This window comes from Dicentrarchus labrax, unplaced genomic scaffold (genome assembly GCF_905237075.1).
Source record: "Dicentrarchus labrax unplaced genomic scaffold, dlabrax2021, whole genome shotgun sequence".
In the NCBI taxonomy this organism is placed as follows: domain Eukaryota; kingdom Metazoa; phylum Chordata; class Actinopteri; family Moronidae; genus Dicentrarchus; species Dicentrarchus labrax.
Window position 1 is genome coordinate 21,281,132 of NW_026136721.1, and position 14,639 is coordinate 21,295,770.

Consider the following 14,639-nt stretch of genomic DNA (forward strand, 5'->3'; position numbering starts at 1 on the left):
CATGTAGGCTCTTTACAACAAAACCAGGATTTAGAGTTGAGCACTATAACACATAGAGATAACATTATTTGTAAACAATTAAAGTAAGTTTTGTTCAGTTTTCCATGAGAGCCATAGGAGATTTCTGCAGATACAGTGTACTTGTTTTTGTTTGTTAGGAGGCGGAGTTTGATATAGGATCTAGTCATGCCTGTGTTCAGCATGCTGCTCGCAGCAGCACTGGTGGCCATTTTGGGTTTCTGCACTAACAGAAAGGGGGGTTGGGCAAAGAACGTACTGCAAGATTTTATTTACCCTCACAACAGGTCTTCTGAAGAAGACAGGTGAAGTTTGTAATTAAAAGTTAATTGTAATTACAAATTACATTTCCTGTCTACTACTTCTCTAATTATACATTTTACTGTTTTATATGCAAATTAGTCAAATCAGGAAATTACCTCATATTAACTATTTTTTTTAAGAATACATTTCTGCAAACAGACAAAGTAATAATGTATATTTTTCAGTTTATATGTGCGTGTTCTTTGTTCCTCTTGAGTTAACAACCACCCCCGTGTTGGAATGGTTCAGTCCTGTTCAACAGCAGCCTTCCCTGCTGCGGGGGGGGGGCTGGGCGGATAGAGGCTGCTTAGTGTGTCAAGCTGTGCTCTAATTTTTTTTGCTGTGCGCAGCTAGCATGAGAGTGTGAGGCTAAAAAAGTGACTTTTCTTGGTTGTAGATGTTAAGAGTGATTGACTGACAAAAATACTTGATACAGTTTTTGCTGAGACCATCTTTAAATGTCTAATGCAGTAATTATAGTTAATCATGAGAAGTAGTTGTATTCATGTTTATGAGAAAATTGCTCTTTTTGCTTTTATCGACTTCAGATAAATATAAAAATAAAAATCTCTCAGCTAAAACAAAACAAAAAAATATTTTCTGTGAAAACCCAAGAAAATATATTATGTATCTATAAATAAATAAATAAATAAATACTAATAATAACACCATGCACTCATGTAGCAAACATGTAATTGCACTTTGACTGTTGGATTACTTGAATACTTTATCTTTTATCTCTTTTGTTTTGAACTTCCACCCCCACTCCCCCCCCGCCATCAGAATGGTTTAGTCCATGTTTGACTTGCAGAGGCTGTTCCAAAGAGAGAGAGAACGAGTGTGAGTGTGTGAGAGAGAGAGAGAGAGAGAGAGAGAGTGTGTGTGTGTGAGAGAGAGAGAGAGAGAGAGAGAGAGAGAGAGAGAGAGAGAGAGAGAAATGGAGAAAGACCTGGTGAGAGCGGGTGTAGCTGCCTCTCAGATGAGTGGGCTTTGGGGGTGCAATTTAGCGCAGGCTGTGCGCTGCTAGCTAGGCCATGACTAAAGTGCATGTTGTTCTTTGCCATGTTAAAATATATTTTACTTGTTATTGTTTGATAGCACGAGACCCTTTCTCTTTTTTAAACCATGTGGTCCATTGATAAGTTCAATAAATGATTTATCTGACCTCTAATGGATGGCCCAGTTCTCCTCTCTACAGTGAACCTCTCAGAATTGAAAAAAATATTTTTTTCATTTTCTGTTTGTTCTGTTTAAGTTCCCATTAAAACCGTCTTTGCTGGCAAAAACATGGCTGCTTGAGAGAAAACTGCTCTTTGTTTGGTCCAGTTAATTTCAGTTTCAGTCACAATTTACTTTCTGCATTATGAAAATGCTCCACAACCTGTGTTGTTTTCTGAAAGTGGTATTGGAGATAAAACAAGAGGCACTGTTGAAAGAAGCTAGGACTCCAGGACGTGAAGTGGGATGTTTTCTGAAGGACAATGTGTGTTTAACAAAGAGAACATTAGAGCAAACAGCAGAACCATCAATGCCACAGATTTCCCTCCGTTCTTGAACGATTAGCCTTTAGCTCGATCTATAAGTGAGCTGATATGTGAGCTCATATTACATCCTGAGTTGGTCCCCTGTACTCCACAGTGGTTGGGTCATTAGAGGGATTGCAGTAGGCTATGGCTAACAGTCGCAGTGAGTGCTCAGTTTATGCTCAGTACCTAGGGTGACCATATTGTTTACATGCAGTTCAGATAAAATATGTCAAAGACTCAGTAGAGGGGCCAGAGGAGGCAGTATACACTGCCCTGAAAGGGTTTATTTACAGCTATGTATGTAATTTTGCCTTTTGTTTGACTATGGTTAAAACAAATAGCAAATAAATAAAACAATAGGTGTTGAACTCAACAACTACAATAAAGCACTGCACTGAGTTGTATTTCTGTGCTGCAGAGTTGTCCTTGATCTTTTTTATCACTAAGTTTTCTTTGCCTATGATGTTATTTTAGAAAGGAGAGTCCCCCCTGCCTTGCCAGAATGGTTTAGTCCGTGCTGCTGTAGATTTCCATACTGTGGACTAGTTTGTGCTAGAGTTGGGGGATGGGTGTTGCTAAGCAACAGTCTGTGCAGTGTACTTCCCCTCTGTCTGTGCGCTGCTAGCTAGGGTTGGTATTGATAATCACCACGCTGTACTTCTAAATGTTGTACGCACAAGATTAGATTTGTATGTATTTGTGGTACCTGCAAATATATCATGCACTTGAAAGGGATCAGGGGGGGAATCCTATTTTATTTTTTGTGTTTCATAATATGCATTATAGCAGAGTGCTGTGTTAGGAGCATTGATCTGACTTCCCTTTTTAAAGGATTTAATTAATATCCATTATAGGCTCATGTAGGCCACACAACCTTTATAGAACATACCCCTGCAAGGAACAAGATGGACTAGTCCTAACTGAGTCCCTCCTCCTTCTTTTTATGTTCTGCTGGTCTCTCAGGCGTTCTCTGCTCCTACAATCAACAAATAGGCTACATGGAAGGCCTCAATCCCACACATCCTGCTAAAGGTTGACATTTATTTGCTTTTAAAGCATGTTTAACATTTCTATTTATCATTTAAATCTAACTCAGTTTTTGTCATTGCAGCTTTACACTCTTCTCAAGCTTAGCTTTTCATACTTGTAGTAGGTGCTATGCTAGTCGAAGACAGTAGAGTTTTTGCTTATTGTTTTATGTTTGTTATATTTTTTTAACAGGAAACATTCATTTAAGACATTATGTGTATGTTTGCGTGTTTGTTGTAAATTTTCACTAATGTAGCTTCTCAACAATTTTGGTAGGGACATTTGGTTACCTGCTAAGCTGTGCGCGCTACCCGGAGTACGAAAGCTTTTTAAACAGCTTGTTCCTGTTCACACTCTCATCTTTGGACTGAGTAACGGAAGTTGTGAACTTGAGGCCTCCATGTGTCCATACACCTAAGTGACTGTACATTTATGTATTTGTAAGCATTGTCATCAAATTTGTAGTTGTGTGTAATATATTTGCTCTGTATGTGAAGCTCTTGTAAATAACTTGTAGGCGTAAAGCATCTCCATTGTTAACAATGATTAAGGTGGCCATTTGTTTTTTTCTTTGTATGTCTTTATGCAGCACTGTCTAGCTGCATATCAAACCCACAAGACTGCACGTGCAAGTGCAATTGCTACCACAGTTTTTTTGAATAGGGTGCAACGGTGGGTCATGTGGTGTTATTTGCTATATCCAAAGAGGACTGTCACACTGTGCTGTTGTGGCAGAAAGCTTTGAACACAATTTGGGCATTGTCTGATCATTACCAACACAAACTAACTGTAGAAGTATTATTCTGCAAACAACATATTAGAGACATAGTGCACCTGCATAAATGGTGCTGGAATATTATTGTTTTTGGGCCTACTTGCTTCGGCCGCTGACGCACACTGTCATGTGAATATTTTCACTTGACTTGCTTGTTACTGTTTATTTGTTCATGCCGCACTTTGGTTCCCTCACAGACAGTACTGTGTGTAAAGTAATGGGTTCCAGTGTTTAAATGGAGCACAAAGATGCATTTTTGGAAACCTTATGTACCCAGAGCACAGCGGCTTACAATAAATAAAGATTTGGAATTTGACAGGTCTCCATATGTCAGATTCTGATCCATTTAAAAGGTTTTCATTTGTATCAGCCAGTGACATGCCTAGAAATAACTTCCATCAGGGATAAATGATACCTCATTAAAGAGGCACAGTCTGGATGTTGTTCTTGGGAGGCCAACTTGCTCTGCCAAATTGCACATGGACTCTTCATGTACTGTATCCCAACCAAAAATGACTTTTACTTTGGGGTTGTGATCAACTTTCCCATTCAAAACAGCCTTGAGTCTTTCACATTTGAGCCAATAATGTGATACTTTTCTCCTGAAAGAGAAAGTTTCAATGTTCCTCTAACTGAAAGTATGCCAAGGATTTGTTGTTTACTTGGCGTTACAGAGGCTTAGACTTCAGTCCTCCAGCTGCCGGACTATCTCCCTTGCTCTACCAGTTATTTGGACAGATGTGCAAGTTTAGTTTAACGGAGTTAAACTTTGTGACATTGGACCAGCACCTCAATAACTAGTCACCTGTTGTTGAAACAGTGGGTTGCAGTTGCCCCCCAAAAAAAACAACCCTAGAGAGAAGATGGACAATCTCTTCTTGTCTCCTGTTTTTGATGTTTCCAGCTTAGCATGAACGTACATGTGAAAAATTCCTTCTTAGGCACGGCAACTTAGTTTTCAAAACTTTACTGAGAAAACATTCTAATAATAAACACAATCTAGGAAAGCAATAATTTAAAGATTTTAAAAATAAATTATTGAAATGTCCTGAAAGTTGTGTAAGCCCTCTCTTCTGTGCATTGAAATCGGAGCATGTCGGATTGTTGACTCCAGTTACACGCAACCCTGTGGGTGTTTGACAGAAGATACATAATTTCTTTTAAAGAAAGACAGAAATAATGGAAGTCTGCTTAATGTTGTGTGTCAGCAGTCGGTGGTCAGTAGTATCACAGGAAACAATCGTGACTTGCATCAAACAACATTATGGGGTTTTAATTCAGACCCATTCACTTTACCCTGAAGACAAGACTCAGTTTGCCTGAGCTAGGAATACAATTGTGAAATTAATATTGCTATGTCTCTGTCGATCTTTCTCTTTAAAAAATATAGCTGTCGTTGCTTGAGGTGCGAATTAAATGCCATACCCAGCCGGTGCATTCACATCGGACACATGAAATGATTGTTTGATTAGTGGTTGTCAGGTTCAGCAGACTTCTCACTGATGTAGCTGCACACAGTCCTATTTTTAAATATGGACTGATGAACTTGGTATGAGCTTGAAAACCTTTTTTAGAAATAATTCCTATTATTGCCACAGTGTTTTGTGTAATTGAAAAACATGACTTAAACCATAACCATCTATACTTTTAACCCCAGCGCAATAGAAATGAGTGTAGGAGTAGATGGGCTGGACAAATGGAAAAATAAACATTTGGATAATGTTTAACTTGTTTATATAACATTTTTGTTTAATAAAATGACGTTCATATAGTCTACAATTTGTGTACATTGCCAACTTGCTGAAGCTTCAGGCTGAACATAAAATCCTTATTAAACAGGGTGGTCCTGCAATCTGATATATGTGTTAGGGAATCCTTTTCAGCTAGCTACTGAGAGCTCAGTCTGGCAGAAAACGGCAGAGCTGACGGCCATTTTGAGTTTCTGCACTGAATCCAGGCGCAGTGAATGAGGCCGTAGGATGGGGGAGGGGATATTGTGCTCTGCGCAGTGTGCAGTAACATTGGAATGTGAAGTGTACCAGTGATCTTGCTCGCAGTTTACACCGCTCTTTATTTGTTTATGCTGACTCTTCATATTATTCTGTTGTCAAGTTAAATTTAAAGCAATTATCTTAAAGTAATAAAAATATCTTTCCATTTGTTTTTGCAGTAAGTTTATTGTCATTGCAGGAAGCATATTTGCTGAAAGCAGAGCAGTAATGGCCTATAGTATCGTGCGTATGCGCCAGCATGTCAGTGTGCTGCTTGAGCTTTACAGTGTAAAGTATATAACTCAGCCCAGATCAGTCTTCTTAGTGAATGTTGAATTTTCCTTTCTGATGTGAGAGCTTGCTAGGTTGCAAAATACACATGGCTAAATTGAACAAGGCCTTTTCAGATGGCTCTGTCAGCTGCAGTCTTGCAGGTCAGCAATGCAGTAGAGCTAACCAACTTTGCAGTGTAAAACGGAAGCAGCTTATTGATCTCACCAGATAAGATTTTGAAGATTGCGTGATTAATAACTGGCTTTCTGGGTTCTGTTCCTATGTTGACAGACAGATTTAACTGCATACATTATGCATTTTTTAAAAACTTTTTGTTATAACTTTGAGGTGTGTTGACACACAGACTAATTTATCAGAAATGCAGTCAACTTGTTAACCGCTGAGCCTGAAAAACAAATCCCTATGGCTGCAGATTGTTGAGCTCACATTCATTAAAGTACGGGTTGGTAAAGTGTTTTGTATGAAAGCCTCTTTCCTGCAGTTTGATGCTTGCTCTGTCCACTGTTGTGTTTTAAATCTTTTTCTTTTTGACCTCTGTGTGTGCGTTGGTTAGCGTGTCACATCTCTAACCGGGTTCTCTTAGGGTTAGGCCATCTTGCCTGCAAATCTATTATTTGTCACCTGATAAATCCTTTCCTATACTGTATTATCAATTTATTATCAACATAATAGTTCCAGTTTGTGTGCATTCATAGTGATCCCACAAATAAATATCTCCTTTTGATGCCTAGGGCTCAGTTACAGCTCAAGGGATGGAGATAGACTGCTTAATTCAGAGGAGCTATATTTAGTTTTACACTTTAGTTTGCATGGTCTGTGGATTTCATACAAAGTTGATTTTTTTCTTCCTAGCTTGAACCTAAGATTAGAAAATTTACTAAAAAAATATATATTTTCTTTCATGCAGGTTGTCGAAGAATTCTGTGGTAAATCCATGACCAGGAACCTTTCTGCTTGAAGGTGAGTTATTCATAGATCATTTATTTAGTGTATGTACAGCATGTTACCTAATATCATAGCACATTTCTTGTTTGCTACTGAATGTAAAATGAGCAGCACACAGCTTTAATGCATCTTCCATAAAAAGGAGTTTAAATCAAGACATTCATATAAAATGAATATACATGACATTATACAAATAAAATATAACAACTAGCCTGAACACTACAATGTGTGAAACAATCAGAACTATATACGGACAGTCCTTCATGTTTTGCATAGCCTCTTTACTGCTGCCAACACAGCCTCAATTTGCCTGCTCTGATTTGCTGAGGTTGAACCAATAGGAACGTGGGGGGATGGGAGGAAGGTTGGGTTGCTGCTGTTCTTAACTTCAATGTCATTTCTGTTCTTTGGATCGGGGCTTAGGTAAACATGAAATCCATAGGCAAATCAGAAAATGGAGGAAAAGGGAATTTGTAAGAAGTTATGGCTTTTCTGACTGACATGAATAGGGCTGGCTTACTGAGCTGCACCACTTTAGGATAGATACAGAAATGTGTAATCAGGTAGTAAGGATCTGTGTGATTTAGCTTGGATACTAAGTCAAATTTGCAGTAAAGAAACAGGTAGTTGAGGAACCATTTTGGTGTGCAGATCTCTGTGAAAGAAGAACCTTCCAGAAAAGAACAAACAAGAAAGCTATGGGGCTCCACAGTGACCTCTAGTGGTTTCTCTGAAACTCTGCAGCCATTTCTTTACTGTGCAGTGCGTTAAGCCCAGGACAGGTTCATAAGCGGAAGAGACTGTGACTGTGTACTCTAGCAGCTATCACTATGTTTATTTAGATCTTTCCTAGATTGATCATGCCCTTCTGATAGCATCTAATCGTTCCTTGTCCCTCCACAGACAGCAATGGAAGTTGTTGTGACAGAGGAGAAGAAGAAGATTTTCCGTGCTAGGAAAACCATGAAGATCAGTGATCGACAGCAACTGGAGAGTCTTCACAGCACTTTGTTGACAGCTGCTCCAGGTTTGTCTGACACATCTCCACCACCTCTAATGAATGGCACGCACAAAGAGGATGGACAGAAAATGGGGGACAAAGAGCTTAACAACATCTCGGACTCAAACTCCCCCTCTGCTGCATCCCCTGCCTCTCCGACCTCTCTGAGCTCTCCTGCTCCTTTCCTGTCCCTAAATCTATCCCCTTCCCCTGACTCTTCACAAAGCCCAAAAGAAAAGGAAGACTCTCCTTCTTCTCCCTCATCACCATTCCACAGTCTAAACTTTGAACTGAAAAAGATGGAGGAAGGGGAAAAGAAAGGTTCTTTGCCGTCCTCATCAAATGAGTCTGTTACACCAGCATCAACAGAATCCAAGGAAAACCAGGAAAAAGACACAGGGGAGAACCCAGAGATGGAAAAGAAAGAGGTAAATGTTGTTCTTATACATTCTACAATGTAGCATTACTTACCTGGATTTATATTGGATTTGTTCAGACGTTGATGGTTAATTTAGAAATGTGGATAAACTAAGAAAGTTACAATTAATCATCGTTAATTATGCTCTTCCTTAGGCTGAACAGACTTCAACAAAGGACCCAGCTGTGGATTTGGTGAAGGATTTAAAAGGTTTGGGTTCATGTTCGTCTGTGCCACCGCCAGTATCTGACTGCACAGAACCAATGGATACAGATAATGACACTATAAAGGACCCCGAGGGCTCCACAGCCAAAGAAAAAGACGAAAAGCCTTCTTCCCCCAAAGCCACCACTTCCGATTCCTCTGTTCCTTGTCCTTCCTCGTCTCGTCCAGCTTCCTCTTCTTGTGCGGATCTAAAACAAGAAAAGGAAATAAAAGATCAAGAAATTAAAAAAGAGGAGATTGAAAAAGAGGATGGGAAGAAGGGATCGATAAATGAGACAAAGATGGAGTTGGACTCCGTGAAAGTAGAGACCAAAAAGGAAAAAACTGAAGTTAGACAAACCACAAAGCCATCTCGGCCATCATCCACTCCACCATCTAACACAGGTATGACATAGTGGACGCTGTGTCAGATAGCTTCAAGATAATTGAAATGAAGAAATTAACAAAAAGCAGCAATATTAGATATATTAAATATTTTATACATGCAGAGTTCCTGTGCTCTAGTTAAACCATGTGAACCCAAAATGGACGGCTATGGAAATAGTGGGGTTCTGGGTTATAGACGGTATTACTTGTTAATAAGATATATTTTAAATTAGTAGATTTAGCATTGCAAGTTGGGCTATTTGTGAGAGACGAAATAAAAAATATTGGTAACCACTGTATGAGTCAGGCTCCAAAAACACTGGATCCTACACTTCCCATAACGCAACTTAGTAACATCTGTTGTTAAACCCTCCCTGCCTTGTCCTTTTGACTCCACACCAACAGTTTGTCAAAAAGGATTTCTGTCAAAAACGCGTCTCCATGCCCAAGCTGAGTTACCCAGCTGATGTCACTGGAGTAACTTTGTCAGACTTGCCAAACCTCTTCCAGAGTCCCAGAAGATTTTATACAGTTGTTTTCACAGACTCTGAGGTACCCCCTGTGACTTTCCATGTAAAACCAAGTTTCACTTTAAGATGTTACAACTGTATTTTGTAATTTCAATTAATCAAATTGTAAGAATAATAAAAATGTTGTATTAAATGCCACGTATTATGCAGTGCAAGAAAATGAGGTTGACATAAAAGCTTACACTTTGAAGCCAGAAATTTGATCTTGAGAAAATGATCTTCCTAGTAAAACGAGCTAAATATAAACGTTTTTTAATACCGGCCAGATGATCCAAAGATGTGTGACATGTGCAGTTATGCTAACTGGTTTTCCAAGACAAAAGTGAAATGATGCAAAAATATAGTAAGACAAAAACTAAACATGGCTGAAACTGACCTAAAACAGAAACACACAAAAGATTTAGGGCAATGAATGGCACACGTAGGGTACTAACCGGCCTTTCTCTTTGTTTCCCAAGTAGTGCAAGAGGAGAAGGGCTCCACCTCTGGACTGAAGCGCACTTTATCAGAGGGTTACGAAAAAGATGGACAAACCGTAAAAAGAGAGGGGAAGAGGCCCAAGGTGGAACGTGAGGAGTTGGAGGCTCAACTGGAACTTAAAATTACTGCAAAAGCTGGCAGTCACCATAAACTTGAAAAGGTTTGTATGCAACTATTATGCTGCACAGCTTTTAACACTACTTACAGTGTAAACCAACTGAACTCTGCTTTGATGCCCCGTCTTTACCTGATGTTCTTTCTCAGATTGTGCAACAGCTAGTGGATGAACGGTTGCGAGCCTTGCAGCTGACCATTTTTGATAAACATTTCGAAGAGCTGAAAGACAGAGTAGACAAGATTGACTGTGCCACTAAACACCAAACCGCCATTAACACACTCCAAGTAAGTAGACAGTAACATTATAATGTGAAGCACTTTTTTTATTGTAACAAAAACGTGTGCAGTGCTGTAAGATGCTATTTTGCTGACTATTATTGTGGTTGGAGCTGTTAAAATGAATTCCCCACAATTGGCAATGCACAAATCTGTCTCTCTACCATTTGTTTAGGCTAAGATAGCCCGACTAGCAAAAAAGTTTGGAGAGGCCAATCAGGCGTCAGAGAACAAAAGGAAACAAGAAGTAAGCATTCGTTTTCCTTTTGTTGCATGCTAAAATCTTTAAATCTGGAACATAATCAAATGTATAAATAAAATGTTCTGACAGCACACTGTCTATTTTCTACAGGCGCTTGCTGCCGTTGCTGCTGCTGCTGCTGCTGCTACTGCTGCTGCTACTGCTGCTGCCAAGACCGCAACTGTTGCAAACAACCCTCAAGTTCAACGGTAAGTGTTTCCATGCCCAGAGCAATTTCTCTGGGATAGGGATTTACATGAGAAATACTATGCCATACTTGTATATGTTATGAATTTAGCAATCCGTTTCTCAGGGTTCTTTGGAAGTGATTTTTATCACTTCTCTGCAAGCTCACGTTTGCCAGACCATTTCATCATGTGACAAAATATTTTTGATTCATCAAAATTCACAGCATAAATGTATTTAAACATGTTAGCAGTCTGCACTTGGGTATTTTGTGTGAATATAATTTGGCCTTTGTATGAACGTGACAATACCGGACTGAAGCCAGTACTGCACACGAAGCCGTTCACAGCGTGAATAGTTGACATTGTCCCGGGTTGCTATCTGTAATCTCTAGAGACTGAATTTAAAACTAATGGACAGAATAAAGAATCCCTACATCCTCCAAATCGATACCTTTTTGGAAACCACGATTCCATGTCCCTTGTTCGGTTTGTCAGGATCAACTTTTTTAAACTCTTAACTTCACTCCAGATATTTCTTAAGACTGGTTTGGAATAAACAAACACATGTGCCAGTCTTGTGTTTTGCACCTGCAAAATAACCCAGAGTGGGTCCTGGTCCTGAGTCTTGTGACGTTCTACAATGTGAAGCCTGAGTGAGTGTTTCCTCAGGCAGTGCAGAGTGTAGTTAAAACTGCACCTCTCCTCCCAACAGCGTGCTGCGTCGGCAGACAGTAGAGCCGCAGCCTGAGGTTCCCAGAGAGGGAGTGGCGCCCTCTGTTGATAAGACTCCTGCATTGTCTGACAAGAAGGAGAAGGAACAAGAGGAAATGGAGGAGGGAGAGGACAAAGATGTGGCGCGTCATATTGCCATGGCAAAAAAGCTGGCAGAATACAGTGAAGGAAAATGCAGAGCAGACATTAAACTCCGCACAATCACTTCCCACTTGGAGAACGTGCTGTACCACAACTGCAAAAGAAGCTCAGGGAAACCCAGGCCGGACCGCTACGCATCTTACATATTCCGCTACTTAGTCCCATATGATGTCTACTGTGACTGGGTCGCAAAGGTCAATTATGTTGGATTATTGGGCAAGGAGGCACTGCCCACGAACTTAAGAAGGACAATGCACATGTACATTGAGCGTCGATTCCCTGTACTGTCTTCTGACAGCTGGAGAGAGATTCGTGACAGTATCAATGAAATACTGCGAGTGAAGAGAAGACCGGAATTTTTTCGAGAATATGATGAAAGAACCGCCGTGTCATTTTGAGTCTTATGTTAAAGGAACAGAAGCATACTGGGACAATTGTCATTATGCATCACTAAAATTATCAAAACATTTTGTCTAAATATCACTTTCATTGATTCTCGTCAGCGTTCATAGAAATTAATTGCATATTGAAAAGGACTGAAACCCTAGGGTCTTGTACATAAGTTGTGGAATTGGCACCACACTTGAAACTATTGAACTATACTTACATACTGATTAATGCTTTAATGAAAACATGACATGTACTTCAGTTATGAGGTGGACTCTTACCACAAGTTGTTCTAAGATGACTGTATGAAATGAAATAAAATGAAATGTTAGTACCATAACACATTCAGCTGTCTTCCTGTTGTGGACATAAACATCCCTAAGCGTGAACAGCTCTAAGCATAAGCAATCTTTCTAAACAGGCCAGTCCGGACATCCATGGAGGTAAAGCAGACTCCAACAACTGTTTCTTCGTCCAGCTCAGCTGGTGAGTAGTAGGATTTCTTTTATGCTGGATGTTGTGTTGGTCTTTTCCTTTCGATAGAATAAGCAGAGGGACAATGATTCACAGTGTCACCTCCAAAGCTTTGAATCTTGGTCCTGTTTCTCTCATGGGGAGTTTGCATGTTTTCCATGTGTTCATGTAGTTATGTCCATTCGTTACACAATGCGAAGAATGGCATGGAGGGACATGTTCCTTTATTACTAATTCCTAATTTAATCTATTTAAAATCCTGAATCTGTGAATGAAAATAGTCCCCATCATGTTTACTCTTGTCTGAGTAATGTTTGCCAAAAATGACAGTACCCAGCTGACATAGGAAATTATTTGGCCTTTTTTAAAGATCCAGTGTGTAACATTCAGGAGGATCTACTGTCAAAAATGAAACACAATATTAAATAACCTGAATATATAATCGTTGTGTCTTTGTTACCTTAGAATGAGCCCTTTTTATCACCTGACGCTGTGGGTCCATGGAGTACGCCATGTTGGCCGCCATGTTTCTACAGTAGTGCAGAATGGACAAACCAAACACTGGCGGTAGATAGTTCCTTTCATGTATTGGCCCCCGTAGTTTATTCTACCCAGTTCACAGCCTGTTCTCAGTCCCAGGTGGTCAAATACAGATGCTAGCGGTGTTCAGTTAGTTGCAATCTGCAACTTCACCACTAGATGCCACTAAATCCTACACACTGGTCCTTTAAAATTTAAAGCGTTTATTTGTACGTTTTCAATAGGAATGAATTTCATGCACCTGAGTGCCATGTATTAAGAGATGAACTAACGCATTGTTTGCTTTGGTCTGCTGGAAATCAGCATCATCCTTAAGTGTCCTGTTAGTGTCGCAATAGGTCTTCACCTGTCTTTTGCTCATTGCATGTTAGGTGCCATGAGACTTGCTAGCAAAAAACTATGGCTGGATATAATGATGACTAATCTGCTTCTGGTTTTTGTACCCCTTTAAGTAAATAAATAGTTAATTACAGTAAGTAATAAGGAGCAAATGAGGAAAGGACCACAGAATGCTGTTCAATTGAAAATCTCAGTGACACCTTCCAACACGTTCTGAAACAAGTAATTTTTCCTATTTTCCTCAGCAAATCTAGCCCTGTCAGCTCCACCAGCCTTGGCTCCAGCTCCAACACCCACCTCCACTGCCATGGTTACACAGGCCCCCATTCTCCAGCTGATCACCTCCACCTCTAATGCTGCCTCCACATTGGCCACCGGCATCACCACTCAAAGTCCCACAGGCACCCTGCTGCTGAAAACGACCGCCGGCAGCAGCATGATGACTACGGGCCAGCCGCTCCTCATCCAGCTGCCTTTATCAATGGCTAATGGCCAGGCAGGAACGCTGGTCAACATTCCTGTTTCCTCTTTGTCCGCAGCCAGCTCGCTCAACAAGGCCAAAACTACTTCCACCGCCACTTTTATACTCAAGCCTGCTCCCGCCATCACCACAGCAGCAGTCTCTACCCCAGCTTCTGCCACTGTCCCAACGCTCCAGGCCTCCACTTGCCAGATGTCCCAGATCTCTCTTGCCCGTGCTGTGTACCAGGGGGGCGCTGGGGGAATAACTACACCTAACGCTGGGGTATCCGTGACCACAGCCAGGACACCAGCTCAGTCTGTCTCTGTAGCGGGAGCTATGTCTTCAGCCTCTTCACCTGCAACCACTGGGCCGGCAGCAACGGGCTCCACTGCTCCAGGACCACCACAAGGGACGTCTCTGACATCGAAGACAGGTGGGTTGTACTTTAATTAACAAGTCTGTTGTCATTTGAAAATGTCTCAGCTGGAATCAACAGCTATTTAAAATCAATTGGCTACTCCCAGAAATGTCCCAATGGGATGTAAAGACATCACATTTTCCTTGTTTGATATCACACTGCATGTGAAACCCCTCCCTGTGGTGGGGGTGGGACAGCTGCTGTGTAGGCAAACATGTCACAGGGTGTTTAAACATGAAATAACATACTCACGTTATATTTGTTATATTTGACGAGAAGAAGTTTGACTAGCAACCCGCTAGTGTAACCATTTCTTCCACAACAAAAAACAAGACAAACACCAAGCGACTGACTGAGCGTGTAGCAAAACGCATTCTCTGTCTGAACACGGTGCATGCCCACAATCACAGTGCTCCTGATATC

General features: G+C 40.6%; 1 protein-coding gene across 5 annotated transcripts in view; it reads left to right on the plus strand.

Annotated features, from left to right (window-relative positions):
- The window catches only part of atf7ip (activating transcription factor 7 interacting protein), a 38,192-nt gene that overhangs the window by 16,867 nt on the left and 6,686 nt on the right, over nt 1-14,639 (plus strand). For 3 of the 5 annotated variants that reach the window (XM_051386476.1, XM_051386475.1, XM_051386479.1), the window contains exons 2-10: nt 6,844-6,896; nt 7,785-8,309; nt 8,455-8,908; nt 9,879-10,060; nt 10,165-10,302; nt 10,469-10,540; nt 10,646-10,743; nt 12,404-12,468; nt 13,581-14,231. In XM_051386476.1, the coding sequence (XP_051242436.1) occupies nt 7,791-8,309; nt 8,455-8,908; nt 9,879-10,060; nt 10,165-10,302; nt 10,469-10,540; nt 10,646-10,743; nt 12,404-12,468; nt 13,581-14,231 (2,179 nt within the window). In that variant the 5' untranslated portion in view covers nt 6,844-6,896; nt 7,785-7,790. Of the gene's footprint in view, nt 1-2,794; nt 2,880-6,843; nt 6,897-7,784; nt 8,310-8,454; nt 8,909-9,878; nt 10,061-10,164; nt 10,303-10,468; nt 10,541-10,645; nt 10,744-12,403; nt 12,469-13,580; nt 14,232-14,639 lie in introns of those variants that run through there. The other 2 variants (XM_051386477.1, XM_051386478.1) reach the window with 2 other exon arrangements.